Source organism: Sander vitreus, chromosome 8 (genome assembly GCF_031162955.1).
Source record: "Sander vitreus isolate 19-12246 chromosome 8, sanVit1, whole genome shotgun sequence".
NCBI lineage: Eukaryota > Metazoa > Chordata > Actinopteri > Perciformes > Percidae > Sander > Sander vitreus.
The window spans coordinates 24,512,997-24,537,703 of NC_135862.1; the positions used below are offsets into that span (position 1 = coordinate 24,512,997).

At 40.3% G+C, this 24,707-nt stretch overlaps 1 protein-coding gene across 1 annotated transcript; it reads right to left on the minus strand.

Moving 5' to 3' along the window:
• Positions 1-7,943: 7,943 nt before the first annotated feature.
• etfbkmt (electron transfer flavoprotein subunit beta lysine methyltransferase) lies at positions 7,944-20,220 on the minus strand. The gene is made up of 3 exons (XM_078257599.1): positions 19,547-20,220; positions 19,329-19,459; positions 7,944-8,669 (listed from the first exon to the last, which is right to left on the minus strand). The coding sequence occupies exons 1-3, from the start codon at positions 19,831-19,833 to the stop codon at positions 8,320-8,322; spliced, it is 768 nt and encodes a 255-aa protein (XP_078113725.1). The 5' UTR covers positions 19,834-20,220; the 3' UTR covers positions 7,944-8,319.
• Between the last annotated feature and the right edge of the window lie 4,487 nt (positions 20,221-24,707).

Consider the following 24,707-nt stretch of genomic DNA (forward strand, 5'->3'; position numbering starts at 1 on the left):
CCTGTATATTATACACACACAAACATGTTTTAATGGGCTTTGTATCCAATTGTGCTGTCTTTGTTTGACAGCCAGTCTGATTCCAGTTGCTGTATGCCAGCAGGCATAATAGAAACAGTTTCTTGTGTTGAGCGGTCAAGCTACATGAATTATAGTCAAGTCTCACCGCTTTGAAACCTCACTTAATTTAGATACACAAAAATAAATTTACAAAAATAAAAATGGTTCTCTGAAATAAGAATTTTGATTCCAACTCAGACAGTTTGTTCCTCTGGTTTAAATTGGCACAGCAGCTGCAGCCACTTAACCGCAGCATCCTGTCTAACCTATTGCAGCAACCATGTGACCTTTAACTCTGAAACCCGAGCCGTTAATGCGTTTTTTTCTCCTGTCACAGTATTACTCATTGTGAGCTCATTTATCACTCTATCTGCAAGTCTGGCATCTGAAATTAACAAGCACAACCATGACCAGAAGTAGGAATAGCTGCTAAATGTCTTTTCAGCTGTATAGCAAAGTTATAATGGCATAAAAGGAAAAACGTAATTTAGATTTATTATTATTTGAATCAGATAATTCAACATTTCCCTAATGGAACACTTGTATATACAATACAGGAAGAAAAAAAAGAATTTTGGCTGTAGGCTACATCATTCACACAAAGAATTATTTACATTTGTACAAACTTAACACCAGTGGTGGAATCTAATTAAATACATTTACTGAAGTACTGTACTTCCAAATGATGTATAACTTTAAGTACATTTTCCTCATGATACTTACATACTTTTACTTAAGTAACATTTTCAAAGCAGGGCTTTTACTTCAGCAGAGTATTATTACATTGTGGTAATAGTACTTTTACTGAAGTAAATGATCTGAATACTTCTTCCACCACTGTTTACCACTAGGCATTGTGTTTTGGTGCTTAGGCTTGCAGTCACAGTCACGGATTGGATGGATTTTCATCACATGGCCATGCCTCACAGGAAACAAAACTGCGTAGCTTTTTGTAGGTTGAAAAACATAGAATTGTATGCATTTTACAGCTTCTTGATCATGCAAATGGTTGATTCTTTAAATTCTTTTGAAGTTGGACATGTTCTATGTGAGTTTTTTTACCCTCTTAGGGTTTTTTTGGCCTAATTTTAGAGCTTTTTTACGTAATGTTGGCTAATTTTGCCGAGACGCATTCAGGGACGGTCGATATTTTGAGAAACATATTGGTTTTTTTCAGCTTATTTCTAGGTTAAGTAAGTGGTTTTTCTTAAGCTCTTAAACAAAACAGGCTTTTTCAAACCTGCCGGAGGGTCGCACTGTGCATCTCTGGCTGTGCACTCAAAGCCTTTTGACTTATGTGCCTAATGCATGATTAAAAATAGTTATGGCTTGCTAAATATTTGGCTTGTTAAGCAATTTTATGTATCTTATATCATGCTTCATATTTGACGTAGATGGGTCGAGCCTTACCTAATGTCCTGTATGTGCCTTGTGCATACATAGGATTCTTGTATACATATAAACATGGCGTAAACTCCAAAAGTTGGTTTCCCTGCATTCCACAACTAACGAACACAAGTGCACTTTTTCACTTTGTAATAAATTACAGTAAAAAAGTAATAGTTTTGTTGAAGAAGTAAGCATAATTTCTGATTTGTTTCTGATAATGTAACAACCTGTAATGCTAAAGACAATAAGAATTTACATTTTTAGTGTATGCCTGTAGCGTGGTGACCAGAACTTCATTTAACTGACTGACTAACTTTCCTGTTTACAAGAGAGCGAGAGAGAGAGAGAGACACGTTGTCTGTGTGACAACGAATGATCATTAACAAATTTAACACTTCAGCAGAGGTGTTAATTTCCATACAGTTTTAGTGGCTTGATGGTTAACAGTGAAGTAGGGGATTTGATTCGGGGGGTATTTTGGCGATGGTAATGTTATTAGTGTTGTAAGTTAGCAGTAGACTTAATTCACACGACCCAGGGTGAATCTGACGAAAACTGCTGCGTCTGCCCGGTTCAGCTCTGAGATTGTTGTCATCGAGATGTTCTGCCTCTGTTTAGAAGTGAATGTAGGTTACTGTTGCATTTTCTTGAATTGTGAGGAAAGAGGGGCTTGGTCCAATGAAGAATCACAAAAAAATTGAATAAGAAAATGTTATGACAAAAAAAAGTTTTACGCTGCAGCGGACTGAAAAGTTGCTTCTCCCTTGTGGATTCACATTTAACAGTCCCAAACATTTCTCAGTTTCACAAATATATTCCCTTGAAGTTGTGGGTTCCTTAGATGAAAACCTTTTCCATTGGTCCGTCGTCGCCCAAAAGAAGGCAGTATTTCCAAATCCATGTGTTTTGAGTTTACTTCCGGTCACAAACAAGATCCTACCATGTGGGTGTCAATTCTTTTCAAACTACAGGAATAGACATTCTTTTGTTATAATCTAGTCTAGTGCACTTGGAGCCAACCACAGCTGGGGTTTCTTCCTGCCATGTGAACAAACAGCTTCCTCCTGTATGCTAAGTATCAGAAAAGATCTAATTAGCACAATACTTAGAGTATATTGTGAATACATCAAAACATCAAAGTAGCCTACATTGATATCAAAGATCAGCATTATTTTTTTAAACTCAACACTACAGCTCACAGCAACTTAATACTATATAGTGTCTGGCTTATATCCAGCAATCATTCCAGCAATCATGTAGTTAACGTTGGAAGCCCCCCCATTGTAAAGCGTTCTGCATGTGGTGTCTGCGTGTGACGTGCAGGTTTGCAGGTTACTTTCCCTTCAAACACGCCCCCCCAAACACGGACACACATACATACATACATATATACAGATACGTCTCGCTTTATTAGATAGATGCTGATGCAGGACACCTGTTTGATGGATCTCTGCGTGTCATATTTTCAAAAGCATCAATGTGACGGGTACTCAGTGTGGAACGTATTGTTAACATTAATAAACTGATTAACTTTATAAATCTTTTTTTTTTTTTTGATTGGTTTGATTGTGTAATAGAATGGTATGCTCTTATTGTGTTGTGAATAAGTGTGCAATGTGATACTTTGTCCTTCCTGCTTCTCCTGTGAAAGTGTTCAACTGCCGGTTCCCAAGAGAGGTGAAATGTTACTCTTAAAAGTTACCAAAAGCGAACTGATTTGGCCTTCAACTTTTAATTCCCAGCAGATAGAGGCCTAGAGAAGAAAGATACATAGAGCTGTGGAGAGAAGGAATGTGTATCAATTCAAGGACACACTGTTAGTCTTAAGAATGTGGAATGTTTTTACTGTGTGCTTTGTCTGGAGAGGGATACCAGGCTAACGCTCGGGGCCTCCCAAAATAAGGGGCCTCTGATGGCCATGCATATTGGCACAATTTGCTATTCCAATTATAAACCCCCTTAAACCTCCCATAAAAGCACTTCACAGTCCACCACCGCTGCCACCAAACCCACCTAAGGTAAAAGGCACCCCACAGTCTAACATAATCTCTCATGACACATTATATACAGTACATCATAGCGACACACCCAAATGTTTCCAATGATCCCATATGACCCAGGCCCCTAACATCAACAGCATGTGCCATATGAGGTTCCCACATTATCATATGTCAGACAGTTTAAGGCATTTACAGTGGTGTGAAAAAGTGTTTGCCCCCTTCCTCATTTCCTGTTCCTTTGCATGTTTGTCACACTTAAGTGTTTGAACATCAAACCAATTTAAACAAAAGTCAAGGACAACACAAGTAAACACAAAAATGCAATTTGTAAATGAAGGTGTTTATTATTAAAGGAGAAAAAAAATCCAAACCATCATGGCCCTGTGTGAAAAAGTGATTGCCCCCCTTGTTAAAACATACTATAACTGTGGTTGTCCACACCTGAGTTCAATTTCTCTAGCCACACCCAGGCCTGATTATTGCCACACCTGTTCACAATCAAGGCATCACTTAAATAGGAGCTGCTTGACACAGTAAGGTCCACCAGAAGATCCTTAAAAGCTACACATCATGCCGAGACCCAAAGAAATTCAGGAACAATTGAGAAAGAAAGTAATTGAGATCTATCAGTCTGGAAAGGGTTATAAAGCCATTTCCAAAGCTTTGGGAATCCAGCGAACCACAGTGAGAGCCATTATCCACAAATGGCGAAGACATGGAACAGTGGTGAACCTTCCCAGGAGTGGCCGGCCGCCCAAAATTACCCCCAAGAGCGCAGCGACGACTCATCCAAGAGGTCACAAAAGACCCCACAACAACGTCCAAAGAACTGGAGGCCTCACTTGCCTCAGTTAAGGTCAGCGTTCATGCCTCCACCATCAGGGAAAAGACTGGGCAAAAATGGCCTGCATGGCAGAGTTCCAAGGAGAAAACCACTGCTGAGCAAAAGAACATCAAAGCTCGTCTCAATTTCTCCAGAACACATCTTGATGATCCCCAAGACTTTTGGGACAACATTCTGTGGACCGATGAGACAAAAGTGGAACTCTTTGGAAGGTGTGTGTCCAAGTATATCTGGCGTAGAAGGAACACTGCATTTCATAAAAAGAACATTATACCAACTGTAAAATATGGTGGTGGTAGTGTGATGGTCTGGGGCTGTTTTGCTGCTTCAGGACCTGGAAGACTTGCCGTGATAAAAGGAACTATGAATTCTGCTGTCTACCAAGAGATCCTGAAGGAGAATGTCCGACCATCTGTTCGTGTACTCAAGCTGAAACGAACTTGGGTTCTGCAGCAGGACAATGATCCTAAACACACCAGCAAGTCCACCACCGAATGGCTGAAGAAAAAACTAAATGAAAACTTTGGAGTGGCCCTAGCCAAAGTCCTGACCTGAATCCTATTGAGATGTTGTGGTATGACCTTAAAAAGGCCGTTCATGCTCGAAAACCCTCTAATGTAACTGAATTAGGACAATTCTGCAAAGATGAGTGGGCCAAAATTCCTCCAGGACGCTGTAAAAGCCTCATTGCACGTTATCGCAAAGCAGCTTGGTTGCAGTTGTTGCTGCTAAGGGTGGCCCAACCAGTTATTAGGTTTAGGGGGCAATCACTTTTTCACACAGGGCCATGATGGTTTGGATTTTTTTCACCTTTTAATAATGAACACCTTCATTTACAAATTGCATTTTGTGTTTACTTGTGTTGTCCTTGACTATTGTTTAAATTGGTTTGATGTTCCGAAACACTTAAGTGTGACAAACATGCAAAAGGAACAGGAAATGAGGAAGGGGGCAAACACTTTTTCACACTACTGTATATAAGATCATGCATAACAAATATCTCCACCATCAATCTCTATTACGGAGAATTCCCATGATAAATGGTGTCCATAGTTTACAACTGGCCTGGAAAAAGAGAGAAGAGGAGAAACTGCGTTTGAGTGCCAATTCTGACAACTGTGGTATTTATTTCTCCGTTTCCCCGTTTAACCACAGGGAAATTCCAGAAACGTCGGCTGAAGATCAGATGACAACAATCAAAAAGCTAAGGAGTGCCAGTAGCCAGGGTCGGCTTGATTGTCTTTAACTAATGGTGAATGACGAAGCTCATTGCATGAGTGATTTGAATAGAACACATAAATATAATGCTGGAAAACATAGCACTTACGAAATGAAGAGGAATGTTGTGGAAGTTTCTGCTGCAGCAGGGGTAGAGTTTTCAAAGTTTAGTGAATGAAACAAATAAAACAGTCCGAGAACTAAACCAAGTTAGGGTTTTGTATTTTATTAAGATATATTTGCAAATATAGGAAGAATAACAGATTCACATACAGCTCAGTGAGTACAGATTCTTCAAATGAGTTAAGGGAACACTGAGCTTAAATGCACATTGGGGAAAGGGGAGTGACAATTCACACATGATCTGTTTGAAACAGGACTTTACATTTTCTCACAGGCAGCATAAAGATAAGGTCAGAAGATTAAAGTCAAACACGCACATAAAGATACAGATCCTGCCAGATACTTTTCTAAATTGCAGAAAGCGTCATAAAACCACTTCATCTAATCTCCTGTCCCCCACTTTCACATCTGGGGTCACATTCCCCGTACATTGTAACTGACAAGGGAGGAACGGATCTGGGAAGGAAGATGGTTTACAGTGGCCTTGTAGTTTATCAGTTCAAACAAAGGGCCTACGCTTCGTCTTCCAGACTCTCTGTCTCAGCAGTTAAGCAGGATCGAATCAACATGATAAAATAGGATAAACTGTCTTTCAATAATGCAGAGAAAAGGCTATGTGCTAATGAAAACATAAGAATTAAAAAGAACAGTGCTTAAATGTAATTTTTTGCCATTACAGGAATTTGAGAATAGGCTCCACAAAAGGAGGGATTCTATCCAGGATATAAGCAAGCTCTTGTGAGATTCTGATTCAGTGTGCCATTCCCTGGAAAAACAGCCCTTGATTTGATAAGATAAGATAGACTTTATTATTCCCACACTGGGGAAATTCCTTAGATAAGATTGTATTGTGCTCATTATACAGTAAATATATTACTGAATTGAACTCCAGTTTGGATCTAGTGTGTTTTGACTATTAGAAAGTGTATTTTTATTGTCGAGTTATAAAGTGTCGTGGATAACCTGAAGACTTCTGGCCCTGCTGAAGGATTTTTCCACGACACAACCTAAGTCAGTTGATTTATGATTTCCATCAAAGACACAAAGGAGACACTGGAGACCAGCTATTCTGAGACACAGCACACTGTGAACTCATGAGAAAAAAAAACTAATTTTGCTATTCAAATTCATATTAATTCATATTTAACGAACCATCAGAAATGTACTTAAGGCATGTTTTTCATGTTGAGGTTTAATGTGAAACAACAGAACTGTGTCATCAGGTATTGTCATGCGTTTGTTTAATCAGGATAACAATGTAATTTGTTTCGACTTTGTTAGTAGAAATATATAGGCAGTTGAGTAATGCAAAGAAGAGTCAAGTAAAATTTGAACATCCACAGGGGAACTGTGCCTGTCCCCAAATCTTTCTGCACCCTCTCCTCTACACTCCTTTGAGATGAGAAAAACCCAGCTGTGATACTAGATACAGAAGGGGAAATCAATGTTAAACCTGCCAACCTCAACTTTAAATCTGAATAATCTCAAATCTTTCAATGCAGCTCTAACAGGAAGTATCTGCCAACTAGCACACTTGAATACTAATACTTTTTTTCTAGCTGACAGATGGATTTATTCAGTTTGCACTGGCTCCCCCAGAAAGGATATTTTAAAATCTATCCCCATTTGTACTAAAACCAGACTACCTCCTGCGTGAAAGTCCTGTGTTTTACCCATCCACCACCCCGACCAATCTCCCTATGCGGATTTTCGCCCTTTCATACCACTCGCTACGACGTAAATTCACACGCAATAGCAAGGTAATGTAAGTCAATGGAGGCCAAACGGCATTGATAAACACGCTAAAAACCGAGTATGCGTCTTGATAACATGGCAATAATGGCATACGAATTGGCGTGTCATACATACCCCACTTCATGAGATCAGTCTGGTCTGTTTATGAAAACTTGTTTTTTCTTCTGAGATGAAAAACAACATCAATAGACCAGGAATGACAGTTTTGCTTGTGGAAAGTCCTAAAAAGTAATGACATGTTATATCACTGCACAGTGGGATCACGAGCATAATTATTTTAAGAAAATAACTGGTTTACCTTTAAGATGTTTACTCTTAGATTATATTTAGATTTCCCCATTGAGCTACTTGTCACTACATCGCCGCTGTCTCTTGAAGAGGACTCTACGGAGACGGTTACTAATGCATCAGGGCTCTTAGAGATCAAATGTTGCATAATAAGGAATGCTGCATGACACATCTATTATGAAACAAAGGCCAAGATTTATGTTAAATAATGAAAGGCAGAAAGCTGTTATTTAACCACAAACATTAGTCACACTGTGGAGCCCAAAGTCAATTAATTATTTTATTTATTAATTAAAAAACAAACAAAAAAAACAGATTGTTATGAGATTCTTTGTTTCATGAACATAGGGGGGCTCCATATTGGTCAGTAGTTCCTATACTTTGTTTTGCTTTTGAATGTATGTAAACTATATTATTATTTACAAAGCAACAGTACAGGAAATGAAACATCCACATATAAAGATTTTGCTTTGTCGTATTGGGAGATAGTATTTTCGTAAGGCAACAAGTGACAACTGAACTGAGCGACCCTGAGTGAGTACAAGAAGATAAGTACAAAGCAAACACATAACACCTCTCACAGCAGGTGAGTTCATATTTATCACATTCAAATATGAAAGCACAGAAGATCCTCTCCGTTCCTCAGAGTTCAGGACGGTAGCACCAAACACTGCTGCAGGTCAGACCGTAGTTCTCCTCTCTGACAGACTCAGGAAGCTCAAACTGAGCCAGCTGACGCAGGAGTCGTCGGATTCCGTGTTCGTCAAACTGAGCTCTTCCAGGATCTCCAATCAGGACTTTGGTGCCTTGGGTGCTGATGCAGCGATCCAGCCAGTTGTGAAGGCTGGTGGCGAGGGCCTCTTCGTAGAACATGTCTCCGAGGAGGATCAGGTCAAAGCCCTCGGGTTGTGAACCAATCATGTTGTTAGACAAACAAACAGCTGGCTCCAAGCCGTTCAACTCAAAGTTCATGTGGGTCGCAACCGCTGCAACTGTAAACAAAAATAGGCCTTTTCAGTGTTTTACCTTCTATTGCATCAACGGCAGGCTCTATGTATCATATTACACTATTTTACAATTGATTTAGCTCAATTTTGGCAACAGGGTTGAATCTAATACTGGATGAACTCTGACACTGTGACATTGTACATCAGTTTTTTTGTGAAGACGTGTGTGCCGACTAAAACCTTCTGCACATGCAACAACAATAGAGGCCCTGTTCAGACCTGGCATTAACATGTGTCTTGGGTGATCCGATAGTGGACAGCTGGACAGGTGGACAAGTGGACAAGTGGACAGTTACAAGTACCGGTGTGAATGCACCCAAAACGCATTAAGGACGCATTGACATCCGATCGCTCAGACCACATTCGGAGGAGGTCTGGATCACATATGGCCACATTAGCCGCTTTCCGACCGGAGGGATTTTTGCAGTTCCTAGAACATAAAATTCCGGAACCCTTTTATTCTCGTGTTCCGACTGGACCAATTTGGGGATTTTTAAGTTCTTCTGGCCGCAGTTCCTGTAACTCTTTCAGCTCCTACTTCAGGGCAGGGTCTTTTCCCTTTTCAGCATATGAACCTAGGTCAACGAGGGTCGGGTTTCCGGTACAGACAGACCAACACAGACGATTTTAACAATTTTCGCCATCTTATTCATCACTAATTTCACTTCTGACAACGTTTTAGGTGAGAAATTAACTGTTTAGATTTCGAATATAGGCAGTCTTGCGAAAATTTATGACGTATTGACAATTTGCTTCAAAGTTTTCGGAGTTGAGAACCTCCATGAAGTGAGGCGACAGCCAGCAAGCGCCTGCCCCGGCCTCTAGCTCGTCGCTCGGCCAGTCATGCTCAGACACCTCGCTGTAAGCTGGAGGTCTCTCAGACCGCTCTCGTAAATAAGAGGCTTTTATTTCGCCGTTGACGGTTCGTTTGTTTAAATATCACAACACATGTCAAAGTTTTCGTCTTTGTCGATCTTTCATAGAGCAAATAACGTTATATCTCTCCGACCATGACATTTCCCTTAGATGTGTATAGTTTCCGACTGGGAACCCAGAAATTCCGACATTCTACGTAAAATTGAACACAACATGTCCGTGGCTCCGTGCCTCTCGCCTGGCATTATGGCGGTACCGAAAGTCGGAAGAAAGCGGCAGTCCTATTTGATTATGACTGTGTCAGATAAAAGTGCCTTGCAGTGGAAGGTGGTAAAATATGTGTACAATTTAAAGTACATTTGAGAAGCGCACACAAGCTAGAAGGCTAACCTAGCTTACCTTAACAAGGTAAAGGAGAACGCAAAGCCCCCTTTCCTCGAAACAGAAGCTAACCCCGGTAACGTTACGGGCATGGATGTATGGATACAGGGCCAGGCAGCATGATGGAGACAACAGCAGGACAGAGAACACTACAGGAGGGCTTTCACCGGCGACCCGATAGCTGCTGGTAATAAATACGCAGGAACACTAAAAGCGTGGGTTAATATGTGTATTGATACTGGGACGTCTACAAACTGTGTGAGTCGATTGACTTCAAAAAGTTCGCTACTTTACTCGAACCAAAGTTGAAAACACCTGTTCATGTATGTCTTCTTTAGTCTGTTGGCTATTTAGGTTTTTTCCTGAAACACGTCTTACACATTTTGCACATACTGCGTCTTGTGTAGACTGTTTACATATTTATGACCATATGTAGGCTACATTTTATGTACTGGTGTTATTGTTGAATACATTGTGAATACATATTTCTAAAATTGTATGACGTTTTTGTTGAGTTATTATTACACAATACTTTTTCTGATCTTTTTGAATCCCCTGACAAATAACCCATATTACAAAAAAGACTAAAACTAAGACTAAGCATTTTCAAAAAATAAAAACTAAACTAGCAAACCCGCTTTAAAAACTAATTAAAACTAAACTGAATTTGAAAACAAAAAGTCAAAATGAAATTAAAATAAAAACTAATGAAAAATGAAAAACTATAATAACCTTGACACACACACACACACACACACACACACACACACACACACACACACACACACACACACACACGTCCATAGCGCAGCAGGCAGAGGCGGGGGAGACATAACCGTTTCTCTTCGGAAGACTGTTTAAATTATGACAAACATGCTATATACATTAGATTTAGTATTTAGTTCATACTTTTTTGGTGTATTTGTTTTCTGATTTTAATATAAAGACCGTTGCCGTGCTTGCGTCACTCCCTTACCCCCCCTATAGTCCCTATGGCCACTTGGCCAGTGCGAATGCAATTGGAAAAAACTGTTTTGGGGGAGAGTAGTTAGTAGATCTGTTTAGAAGTAGACTTTTCCTATAACTACATTCCTGTAACTGCTTGGTCGGAAAGCGGCTATTCTTTTAGCAGTGTGTGTGTGTGAATGTGTCCTGGGCCACATTAAAAAACTGCCAGCAGCAGTGGAAGCAAAAACTGTCCTGTCCTGTTTGTAGTGTCCTGAGGAGTGTCCTGTTGCAGTCAGACACTGTCCTGTGACTCCCATGACTGTCCCGGGGCAGTCAGACACTGTCCTGTGACTCCCATGACTGTCCCAGTTTTGTGACTTCTCAAAAATGCCTTACTCAACTGACGGCTTCTGTGTGAACGGAAGTACTGTAGTGGAAGTTTTTCGATGCAGCAGGTGTCGAGTTTTTGACTTATAGAATAGCGAAACAAAATAAGGACAGTCGAAGACTAAACCAAGTTAGGTTTTTGTATTTATTATAAACTTGCAAGTTTACAGGAAAGGTTCACAGAAGGCACATCAGCTCAATTGTGAAAAAGTCTCTTCAACTGGTTGATCAAGGACACTGAGCTTATATACACAAAGAGGAGAAGGGAGTGATAGCCACACATGTTCTGGTCTAAACATGACTTTGCATTTTCTTACAGGCATATCTGAACTCAGGATACAATCTAAATCATAAGAGACACCCTGAAGCCTCTGCGTCTCTCCCCTCTTGCCCCACTATCACTCTGGGGGTCACATACCCCGTACATCTTGGACTGGCAGGGGAGCAACTGCTACAGTAGGGAGATAGTTTACCTTGACCTTTATCGGTTCACACAAAGGCTGTACGCATTCAGCTCCAGACTTCCTGGCTCCACATATTGTAGAGAAAATCAAAATCTTCATGTGGGAATGAGATAAACTCCCTTCCAGCATTTGTGAGAGAAACACAAAAAGAAATAAAACAGAAAAATATAAAGAATCATGCTTAAATGTAATTTTGCCATTACAGTACGTACCCATTTGCCGGTGTTATCCATGACGTCTGAAAATTTGAAAAAGACCGCAAAGATTTATTACGAGTGCGTCAAACAAGTATTTCTTATTTCACAGAAATCACTGTGAATCTTGTGTTTCGGTTGTTATTATCATACGATCCGTGATGTGTCTGTATTTCTGTTCCGGTGCTCGCCCGCTCTCATCACTTGCTTTCTGAAGAACTGTGTGCTATGGAGTGTCGTCAGCACGGAGGTCCCCAGAGACTGTCGGTACCAGTGCTTTAAATGGGGAAAAAAGGTGCCGGTACTCTCTTGCATTGGCAAATCATTATGACATTTGAGATTTCTAGAGTGAAAAACAAAACTTGGAGATATTGCTAACAACAACAATTTATTGTTATTTATTTAAACAAGTCGTGTGTGTGTGTGTGTGTGTGTGTGTGTGTGTGTGTGTGTGATTATCTTGACAGCTTTAGTCCCCTCTCTGTCTGGCCAGCAAGTGACGGGATGCTGCTACATGTTTTGCAGCCCAGTTTGTTATCTTTAAAAACGAGTCAGCTGTTCGTGGAGCAAAAATACATAATTTGGTCCCTTGACCAACAGTCAGGCCATCCATGTGTTTCGTTACTCACGTTATTGTTGACGTCGGTGTCATTGACTAAGGTAACGTTAAGGTTGGTAGCTGCAGACTCCTCATTAACACTAGCTGTTCCGCTCACATCAACGTTAGCGTTAGTTGGAAGCTCATGAATCGTACCTGATGTTTCTGGTTGGACTTGGACCTCTGTTGATGTGTCTGGCTCTGGCACACGCGTTCTTTTTGTACCTTTCTGAAGCCAGGCTAACATAACGACTTACAAACTCAACACACTTCTTTTTAGTTTCTAGGTTTTCAGCAGTGAAACATCCGTTACGGTCAGGCTGCAGGCATCAGACAGCTTTTCCGAACTGAGGTAAGTCACGTAGTGCCCTCTGGGTAGTGTAGTTTATGTAACGTTAGGGTCAATCTCTCTGACGCTTTCTCTGTCAGTGGTAGATACATGCGGTATGCAAGAAAAAGTGCAGCTACGCTTAAGAGTAAAATGTAGAAGTGCCGGTACTGTGTACCGGTGAGTACCGGTCCACTTCGAGCACTGGTCGGTACACAATAATCTAATATTTTTATGTTCATAAAATATACCCAAATTAACGAATATGTAGGAAATCGATACAGAAATTCCTGTAATCTTACGTTGTGAAGTATGCTGTATTAGCCATGTGTTTACTACGTGTTTATTTATTAGTCCCTCCAGGATTTCGCGATGCCGCGATCGCGACCAATTCACGCGAATTCAACCAATCACAGCAGTCCCACGTGCACTCTGAGGAAATGATCAACCCGTTGGTCATTTCCTTGTTTTTGATATGAAGACGAGACGTGTGTGTGACTCATTTACCAACAAAACGTACAGCGAAAGACTTTCGGAAAAATAATTTCAGACCGTCCGATACATTTTAACATGAAGACTTTAACGATTTAAAAGTCGCTGAAGTTGCTGCCGTTTCCATCCTGGCTGTCGGCTCTCTGCAGCGAGCGGGGCTACTGCTCCGTACCCCCCGCGACTGACGCTTGCACACACACAAACAACACACACACGGTGAATGCAGGAGAAAAGGAGATGAGACGACACAATGACCTGCATTGAGGACAGCTGTGCTCGTTATTGTAAGTGCAATGATAAGTTAAAGTCAGTACTTTATCAAACCGTATGAATGTGTGTCCCAGGCCAGGCTAGGAAAATAACTAATGATGTAAAGACCAACAAGCCACTGACACATGTTCAAATTTGATTCATTCAACAAATTATTATTTTTTGTCTTAAATCCACCAGCCATTTTCATATTATACCAACATTAGCAGCATCCTGAGCCTTTTTGTAAAGGTTACTAGGAAAACTCAGCCAAGAGTAATTTTATTCTCCCCAAAACAAGTTTCCTTTTTATTTTTAAAGAACTATAAAAAAAAAAAAATCGCAACTTTTTTGCAACTTTCACTGTCTCTCGCAACTTCATTGGAACAAACATACAAAAGACATTGCAACTTTTATCGCAATTTTTTACAAAAGCTCCCACAAAATCAGGCATTTTGGGCTGCAACAATCTCAAAAAAAGGCCGCGAAATCCTGGAGGGACTGATTTATATATAGAGCGGGGAAGTGAGATCTGATTTACAAGTGGTCACTCAAGACACATGTGGAGACACATTTTAATGCCAGGTGTGAACTGGCTTATTTAGAGCTGGCCACTTGTGATCGGATCACCCAAGACACATGCTGGCCTGAAAGTGCTTTATTGCAGGTTTAATAGCCCCAGTTTCACACCTCTCACCCACTCCAACATTAAACAACAACCTAGACCCCCTGCCACCCTCTCACCTTCCCGACTCTGACCCCCTACATGCCGCTCTCACAGACAGAAGACAAGGAAAGTCCCTGTCCCAGATGGCATGTTTCATGTTTACTGTACAGGACTCTCACACCGCCTCAAAACACACCGACGACTCTAATTGGTTACATGATTCTCCAAAGGTTGAGTTAGTCTCAACCTTTTTGCCGCATGCCTCCCCGGCGATAAACCCCGCCAACCCCAATTGCAGCCTAAACTCATGACCCCCATTCAAAACGAATGCAAAGACCTGCGATTCTGTCGCAGCGCCTGACGGCTGACGCAGGCTGTGTGAATGCTCACTAGCTCACAAGTCTGTGATAGCCCCCATCCACAGATCAACAGATACTGGAGTTGTGTCCCATCCCATCCTGCTGCTCCGTCACAAGATTAAATCACTGCAGCCCCGTTGCCCTTACGTCTGTTGTCATGAAATCCTTTGAGAGCCTGGTGTTGGCCCACCTGAAAGACATCAAAGGACCCCCTGCATGACCCCCTGCAGTTTACAGTCTTTCTTATTTGTGTATATAGTATTGTGTCTCTGTTACTGTGTTCCTTTTTTGCTTTTTGACTGTGCAGCACTTTGGCTCATCTCTGGGGTCTCATTTATAAACGTGGCGTATGCACAAAACGGCTGAAAATGTGCGTACGCCACTTCCCACGCAAAGGTTGTGATTTATAAAAAACAAACTTGACGGGAGAATGTGCGGTCCTCCACGCAAACGCTGACCCATGCGTACGCACATTTTGGAGACAATGGAAATTGGCGACGCAGATGGTGAGGTGGTGACTTGAAGTCAGACTGCAGAAAGTACATGTGGTAATAAAGATTACTCGTAATATTTTCAAGTATTGATATGCCTCACGCACATTTCTTCACTCCATATCATCCACGTTACCATGAAGATTAAATCCAACAGTGTTATTTGCGCTTGTACTGAGTGATAATTGTTCCATAAACACATTGTAAAATACAAATCAAATCTTAAATCAAAACTTGTTCATATTTAATCGCCGCTGTCTCACCGTCACGTTGTCCGCTACGGAGCGCAGGAGGATGAGACGGCCCGACTCCATGGAATACAGGATAGCATTTAAATACCCTAGCATTAGATAACGGCAGAACACAGTGGAAACAATTAAATATCTATCTTTAATACTGTGCACATATCATCAAATGTCAAAGTCTGGAAATACAGCCGTTAAGCTCTCGCGCAATCGTTACACTTAATGTCCTCGTTATCGGTCCGCACTTTAATATTGTTCGTGACAAAACCAGCATGAAGAAAAGTGTGTTTGTCTATTAGACTTTCGTCTTCAAATTGTATCTTGGGGTGGGGGGGGGGGGGGGGGGGGGGAATACCACCAGCTGATGCTGTGATTTTGGCAAGGTGTCTACAATCACTCTAATTGTTGTCAACATTAACACTGCGGTGACCCCCGTGTGTAATGCTACATGATGGCACTGCTGGCCCTGCAGGAGGACTAACCCCCAATGGAAGAATCAGGAGAGAAAAAGGCTTCAGGCACCATGACGATGACTGGCTAATAGTCGACTGGCGATTTAGATTCCATAAAGCTGAGCTCTTGGATCTATGTACTTAATTGGGTCCAGTAGAGAGGGCAACGCGCCGGAACCGTGCCACCCCGGTCCAAATACAGGTACTCGCCACTCTGGTGGAAACCGGCTGTTTCCAGAGGGAAAAAAGTGTTTTTAAAAAAAATATATATATATTATATATAATCTTCACCTTTATCACTAAGGCTTGTTTGGATAGAATATACAGTATAGTTCTGTTAAATCTTATCATATAGGTCTGGTATAGCGAAGCTGTCCCCGAGTGCCGTAATGCCTGCCGTTTTGGAAGATATTATTAATAAAGGTAGTCTATAGATTAGGTTTCCCTACACTGTGCGACAACAGGCCGAAATTATAATTCAATTGGCAGCAATTCACCAGCGTCTGAGAGGTTTTTTGCTTTTTCTCCGCCAGTCGTCATGATTTGGCAACTGCCAGTGTCATTAACATACTTACCAGCATTCACGAGGTGCTTTGCATTGACTATTTATGGTTAGAAATGGGCGTGTACAGGGCGGGATAAGAGGCTGATTCACGTACGCACACTTGTAGGTAATCTGTGATTTATAAAGGGAACATTGCTTACAGATGTACGTACGCACGGTTTTATAAATCGGAATTGTTTTTGGCGTACGCCATTTTGGGCTTTTGGGCGTACGTTAACTTATAGTAAGGATCCTACACACAGTTTTAGAAATGAGACCCCTGTTGTTTTTAAATGTGCCTTATACAGCGAGTACATTAAGAGTAACAAGACCAGAGTCAAATTCACTTCAAGGGATTCAATTAAGAATCCATCAATAAGTAATCAAATAACCACTCTGGATAGAAAGGATGTTCTCCTCTTTCTCTCCCTCCCTCTATCTACACACCCACACCCACACAATTTAATTCTTCCTGTTCATCTCCCCTAGAAGTCAGTATTTAAAATGATTTAGAGTAATAATGACTTTCTACTGAATTATGCTGTATTTCTTGTGAAGGAATGTTCCTTCTTTAGGCTACAGTTATGGTGACAGAGTGTTTCCCCAGGTCACATTCTGGACATTTGCAAAACCTAAAAGCAGAAGGTCATGGCCTGTCTCTTTGTCTTCGAGGGATAATGGTCAGTGCAGCTGGTAAGGCTGGCCAAAGTCTCAGGAGATAGACTGCACTCAGACTCAACAGAGACTGTCTCCATTTTCCCCTAGAATGCACTGCATCTAACCTTGTGACATTAAACATGACTTATGTCAACTTAGGTAAGCACAGTTTCTTGTTAATTGTGCAAAAGTCAATCGAATCTCCACACACATACAGTAGCTGGGTGAAGAATAACCTATGGACACATAGTGAATCTCTGGTCTAGTGGAGGTTTAAAAACTTTTCTCCTTGATCAAGCTTCAGTAAATGTTCATGCGCAAGTCATCAAGGTCTCCTGAAACTTCTTCAATCAGCTCTTAAGATTTCCTTCACATTACTATGTGTAAATATGTCTTGACCACCACAGTAAATCCTACATTCCTAGAAGACAAAACGATGACTGGGACTGCACTTCACTTCACAGTTTAATTAAAATGTTATGCTTTGTATCTACTCCCAACGGTTTGTTTTCATTCAAGATTTCAAGCATTATATATATATATATATATATATATATATATATATATATATATATATATATATATATATATATATATATATATATATATCTCGCTTTTTAGGTTTACAGCAATCGTTAGCTTTCTGGCTTATAGCTGAGTTAAAAGGTTCTATGAGCTGAGTGCTCATGAGTTAAAAACGCATTCAAATATAAATGAATGGTCTTAAAAGTGTTCTTTGGCAATTGACCATGGTATTAGCAGGTTAATGCCCGGCAAGATAATATCATAATCAAGTTGTGCGTCGGAGGTTCCTGGCCTCCCTGTCGTCCATTCATTCCTGATAATGTGACACCTCGTCTGGCATTAACCTTACTTATTGAACACGTGTCAACAATAAGACACTCAGTTTCACTGTTTGTATTAAGAGTTTTGCACTTTGAAAGTCTGTTGTTAAAAAATCCATCACTGACAGTGGTGGTAACCGGGGCCCAACAGCACATTTTTGCCACAGGGCCCCACATCAGTGTTGTCTCTATATTTACTGATGTTGTCTACATACTAAAATGTTTGTGTAAAAAAAGACTTCTGCAGTGTATTTTTATTGTATTAAAGTGCTCATATTATGCTTTTGGCTTTTTCCCTTTCCTTTGTTGTGTTATATATCTTTTTTCGCACGTTATAGGTTTAAAAAGTGAAAAAGCCCAAAGTCCACCCCAAAGGGACTTACCATCTTCCAGAGAAAACACTATTCACAAACTGCTCCAAACAGCTCTATTGTAGTCCAGCCTTTACTTCCGTGATGAACGTGCGTCACTTTGTAACACACGTTATAATGCTCGCCTAGCTGCTAGCGTGGCACGCACTCATACTCTGCTTCTGATTAGCTAATAGTCCTCACCTAGCTACTGTGCATGTGCGACTCCCAACAAAGATGGAACAGAAGTGAGATGTCTCACTCAGTAGCTAAAACAGAGAGCTCAACTGTTAGGATAATTATTTATTCTTATTCTTTAAGCTTATTTTACTTGCGCAAGCAGAGTCAGTTTACAGCACTTCAGTTTAAGTACAGAAAATGACTGAAGAGTGTTCTCAACAGTGGCTTTTTAAAGATGTTGGGAGTCAAGTTAGTTATTCGGTTCATGCAATCAGTAGCCTTTCTTCTTATCTCTGGTCAGGCCCGGCATCTCCTCCACATTATGCTCTCTGCCCTCAGGGATGCATTCTGTGCTCCTTGCAAGGTTACTCAGCTTTCATGATTAACACATGAAAGACAGACATACTAAAACAGAAATATTAAAAACAGCAGTTTGGATGCAAATGGTTTAACAAAGAAACTCAAGCAAAACCGTTCTAAGCATAATTTTTCTAACAGCAACACACAGGGTGAAAAGAGGAGCTGCAGCAATGTGCAGTACAACAAGAATATGGTGGTTTTTTTTTTTGAAAATTAAACCATGTAAACCTATTCTGGTACAACCTCTAAATACAATTATGAACCTGAAAATGAGCATAATATGATCACTTTAATATCTATTCACACAATGCTGTAAACCGTGTTTTAATCAAGAATTGAAGTAAAGGCCTCTGGGTCACGTATTTTATTTTTGTCCACTAGAAGATAATCACAAAGCTAATGGTGGCTCCAGATGGCTGATTCACATGTTTTTTTTTGTTTTGTTTTTTTAAAAGGAAAGGGTGGCTATATTTACCATCTGGCCCAGCTGAAGGTTTTCCCACCACAAGGTATAAACGTTTAGGCTACTAGAAAAAATAACAGTACATGAATAGTCAAGATAAATATAGATGCATACCAGTGTCAATGTCATTGGCAACTACATGAACAGCACCACATAGTTTTGCAGCGATGGCCGAGGCTCCACAACCGCTCCCCAGATCCAGAACTGTCTTACCCCGACACACTGCAGGGTTATCAAGGAGGTACCTGCACCGCACAGAGGTGGCACTGAATGAGACTAAACAGCAGTCACTACACACATACAACTGTTCATTGTGGGGGATAAGTTATTACCTTGAGAGTGCCTGTCCTCCTGGCCAGTATATGGCCCAGTACGGGTCATCAAAAGGCCAGAGTTCTGGTCTTTCTCTCCAAAATCTGCAGTTCGGGGTGAACAGTCTAAGTTTGATTTCTGGGGTCAGGCTCTGCTCTCCAGCTATCTCTGTGTTCTCTGAAATAAAGCTGCGGATATTTAACTGAGAGCTAATTGATGAATATCTAGCTCGTCTTGTCTGTCTAAACGCTTTGATGAATACTTTAACATTACGACTTTGGGGCGTTAAAAGTCCCGACATGGTCATAAACTTCTTGGGAAATTAGCTGCTTATCTAGCACGTTAGCTAGCGTTATTGCTAGTCAAGTTAACCACATACATAGATATAGAACTGTTCAATTGTTTTATATCTGTGGCCACGTAGCTTTAGCTGCGTTTATTGTTTCTCTCTGCAGCTAATAACCATGTGATGGTGTCGGTAATGGGAAATATCTCTACCATTGACTGTTAAAAATAGAGCTCTACACATCAAAATACTGACAGGTAAAAGATAATAATACACTCGTTAAATCCTTCGTTCAGCTCCACACGCTTTTCCACACGGATGCAAAAAAGTGTCGGACAAAAGTGACACCGACCTCCTGAAAACGGAAACACAATCAACGTTCCGCTCAAAAAAAGTTCCTACCCAGTATCTAGCCTATGATCTAGCCTATGTCGGTTATTACATAGATGAATAAATGAAAAAAGAATTCTGTTTACTGAAACATTTTGAGAACTTATTTTTCGGCTATATATCAAATGATTAACAGTATCACAAACATACAGTACATTTTATATTTTCACTAAAAGAAGATGATGAAAAGACAGCCCCTCTTTATTTCAAAACAGTATAATTCTCTCAATCTCAATAACAACTCAATGTATTTTATTTCATACTCCTCACAGTGCAGTACGAACAGTGAATCAATTTGAGATCATTAAAATCATTTAAATGTGATCTTATTTCTGATATGAATGACCTACGCATATCTAAATATTCACTAAAAAAGAAGAAAACCAAAACAAGACACAGATTCAATTGAAGATAGGACCTGGACATGCAAAACAAAATTGAAATTAACGGAATTGTGGTAGAAATTCCTATTTACTGCTTATGTTATCCACATGTGTTTATATTAACTATATAGTATGTTATGTGTCTTATCTCCTCTCTGTGTGTGTGTGCAGGTCACTTTATTATTATAAATCAAAGCATCCTGTTTCCTGTAAGAAACTCTTATGTCTTTGCTCCCACAAATTAGAAAACTCTGCTCTCTGCAGGAAAGATAAGACAGCCAGGTGTACTTTGTTATGAGTGCTTTTATTGTTTGGGGTCTAAGCCATTTCTTTCTCCAGATATTTGGGTTGCCTGGTTTCCTTGTGTATTAATGCTTGAATAACTTTAACCCTGTTATGCACAATCAAGTTATAGACATAATCTTTTTTCAGGACTGATAGGTTGAATATTAAGTCTGCATGCTTTCAAAGATATCTTATACAATATATGACACAGGGTTATTATGTGTGTGAACCTCACGTGCCAACTGATGACTGACTGTTGATGTGAGGGACCCGTGTGGTGATAGTCATGGGAAACATCTGGGTATGACACCATGACAGGATCGGAGGTCATGAGAACTAATATTCTCCAGGTGTAATTATTATGTTTTAGTGCAAAGGAGAGCTAAACAACATTATGTAATCTTCACCTTTGACCTTTGGAGGGGACCACCTAAGTGGGGGACCCTAAGTTGTTATGATTATGTGATTGACAACTGATTCTCCAGGCCAAACAGTATAAAGGAGTCTGTTCACTTAGTCTTCAGGGACAAACTGGTCTGTGCCCGATCTGTGTATGCGACTGTTTCTCCCACTCGAGTGTGTATGTTATAGATCTGAATAAAGCTGCATCTAATCTGAAGACATCTGAATCAGTCATATGTGAAGTCTCCTCAATCCATTTTCAGATATCAAGGTCAACCTGGGCTATTTGGGTTTGTATCCTGCAGGGATGTCATAATAATGTATATATTTTTATATGAGTATAAAGACAAAAAAACTAAAACAAATGGAAATTGAATCTCACAGAAATCACACAGATAACAATAATAAACAAGACTTTTGGCTTTTGAAAATTGTTCTCCCAAGTCTTGGGAATCACGGGAAACAAAAACAAACACGGTAACTAACACAAATAAAAAAACTATTTAGATTTCCCCCCAGAAAAGTCCATACGCCTTTATCCAAAAAACATAGTTGTGCCATCTCAAATGCATTTCCTGTCTGCTATGAGACATCAGAAGACCAAATCATTCTTATTTACACATCCAGGATTGACCTGCCGCTCTGCTACATACACATCCACCACATGCAAGCCCTCATGCTTGTAACAAGTTAGGATTATATAATGGCTGACCAAGCTGCCTTTCTCCTGACATCACTTCATGTCAATTTCGCTGTCAATAAGTTACATAAAATTATTTTTATATTTATATCATTATTTTGAGTCATTCATTCCACATTTAGTGCAAACGTATATGCAGTAGCGAAGTAACATAGTCAGGAAAGTAATACAATATGAAGAAGAAGATCAGGAAGTCAGGAAGATAGCCTCTGATTGGTTGTTCCCTGAAGGTTAGTTTTTGGTTCCCATGGAAAGTTTTCCTGGCGTTTAGGGAATGTTAGTTTTTGGTTACATCGACCGTTCCCAGAACGTTCGCCTAACGTTGCAACCTTTAGAGAATGTTCCCCTATCGTTGTAACCTTTAGAGAACGTTCCCCTAATTTTGCAACCTTTAGAGAACATTCCCTTACCGTTGAAACCTTTAGAGAACGTTCCCCTACCGTTGAAACCTTTAGAGAACGTTCCCCTAACCTTTAAATAACTAACGACTGTGGTACCAATTTTATTATTATTTTAAACTGTCTGTGCATGAGCAGGAATGAATTATTATATATTGGCAGGAATTAATGAACAGGCAACAGGCAAACTTGATGGGATTTAAAACTTTAATATAAAATTAGCAAAATACAAAAAATATAAAAGGCCTAAAAAAATCTGAAACTATACAAATAAGAAAAAAAAAACAATGGAGTGGGATGTAGAGTGCAAATGTAGTGCAAATGTAGTGTGCAAGATGCATATTGGAACGATAAAGTATGTAATGTGTAGGTGAATGGCCAAAGTGGGGATGACCCCACTTATCAGCAGTTCAGGAGAATGATGGCAGTGGGAAAGAAGCTGTTCTTGTGTCTGGTTGTTTTTCTGTGCAGAGATCTGTAGCGCCTGCCAGAGGGGAGGAGGCAGAAGGATAGCAGCAGTGTAGAAGATGACCAATAGCTCTTGTGGTAGGCCATGCTTCCGCAGTTGCCGTAGGAAGTACATCCTCTGCTGAGCCTTTTTAAGGATGGCGATGGCGTTGATGTTGGACTCCCACTTCAGGTCCTGGGAAATGATGGAGCCCAGAAACTTGAATGAGTCCACCTTTGACACTGGGATGTTAGAATATTGTGAGGGGGGGGGTGGGAGAGGGTACTGTGGGGTCCTCCACATCTGCTGCAGTCAGCGCGGGGAAGTTTTTCTGGGAGGCCGCTAGAGTAGAAGTCAAAATGAAGCAAAGTTACAAGTCAAATTAAAACCTCTTATCAGCCAAGCTAAGCATAATAATGATGTGAACAATAAAATAACACCTGCCTGTTATAACCCTGCAGATTGTCAGGTCCTGGAAGGCCTTCTTTGCCTTTCTGACCCGCAGGCTATACGGTTTTAGAACGTCATTGGTTGGCACTCGCCATAGCATTTCCGTCTCCTGTGTGATGAGTTCTGCTGTTTACAACAACAAAAAAGTTAACTTACTCTCAAGTTCCTTGTCATGAAATTGTATTGAATTGAAATTGGAAAAATCAAAGCCACTGTACCTTCAACCGGGTCCCAAGATGAAGTGACAGGCCGAGCTTGCGTTACAATAGACCCATCCAGCTCTGGGCGACCGGCTGGTTTCCTGTGTGGTGTTGACTCATCTAAAAAGAAAGTAGATATGAATATTAGTCAGTTCATTTATGGTAGGTTTCTTGCACATGCCATTGCAAAAGATGAACCCATGCTGTTACATTAGACATCGCTAAAAATAAGGAGGCAGTGATGTCTGCTGACCTAAAAAAAGGCAGGAAGAGACAAACACATCAGAACAGTCATGTCATATGCACCAGGTTGAGTGTCAGTAGTTCCATGGTAGGAAATATGACTCTTTTCGTTTCTTAAACGCATGCATAAATGTTAACTTAAGGACAGGGCTTCCGGACACACGCTCCGTCCTGGAATGCTTTCTTGCTTGTGGAACGGATTCATCTAAAAAAAAAGACCATACAATTTGTACTGATTGGAGAAAAAATATTGAATTGTGTAAATAAAGTAGTCTGTACTTAAGAGGTCTTACCATTACCATTATCTAAATAAACGATAGATATATTTAGACAACCAAGGAGGTGTAGCCTAATCATTATGTCGTGCTAGGTTAGCCTGCAGTTTCGTGCAGGCTACTTCTCTTAATACATCCATGGCTTTATCTCTCATCTACGTTACAGGCTTTACAGCATACAGCCCTCGGATGTATCATAAGACATAATATATTACGTTAACGTTAGCTAGCTACCTAGCTAACTAGCTCCATTATTTAGCTTGAGCCGATAGCCCCGGCAGTTTTGGGAAACGCTAATGACCATAATAATGTATGCCATAATGTAATGGCAACATTTTATTTTAACATGATTGTTTAATATTCTACAAGAATTCCTTATATTCTTTTCTTGTGTAGACTCAGAAACTCCAAGGAGAAACAGCTGGCATCGTAAACCTTGAGCCTAGTTGAATTTTTTGTTAAAGGACTTCAGTCCCTCATACTGTTTTACTTTTAGCAGATAAGGGTGAAAAAGGCCATAACATTTGAACTGTGTCTCTTTCTGTCTTCTGAGATAAACAGGTGTTTAGGCTAAAGTTAGGAACAGGAGCAGAAGGGAAGGTTGTAAAATCATCATGACTGTTTATGGTGTTTTTTCATCTGTGGGAGTTTCTAGTATAAAAATGTATCGACATTTAGCTTGGGCAGAAGACCCTTTCAGATGTGTTATTGTACCTGTGAA

What these genes read in the sequence shown, in the direction of transcription:
- etfbkmt (XM_078257599.1), bottom strand. Translation starts at nt 19,833, where the DNA reads ATGACCATGTCGGGACTTTTAACGCCCCAAAGTCGTAATGTTAAAGTA. An exon ending in GGAGGACAGGCACTCTCAAG is followed by an intron (nt 19,460 to 19,546) that starts GTAATAACTTAT and finishes TGTGCGGTGCAG; the next exon opens with GTACCTCCTTGATAACCCTG. An exon ending in TGCCAATGACATTGACACTG is followed by an intron (nt 8,670 to 19,328) that starts GTATGCATCTAT and finishes TTTTGTTTACAG; the next exon opens with TTGCAGCGGTTGCGACCCAC.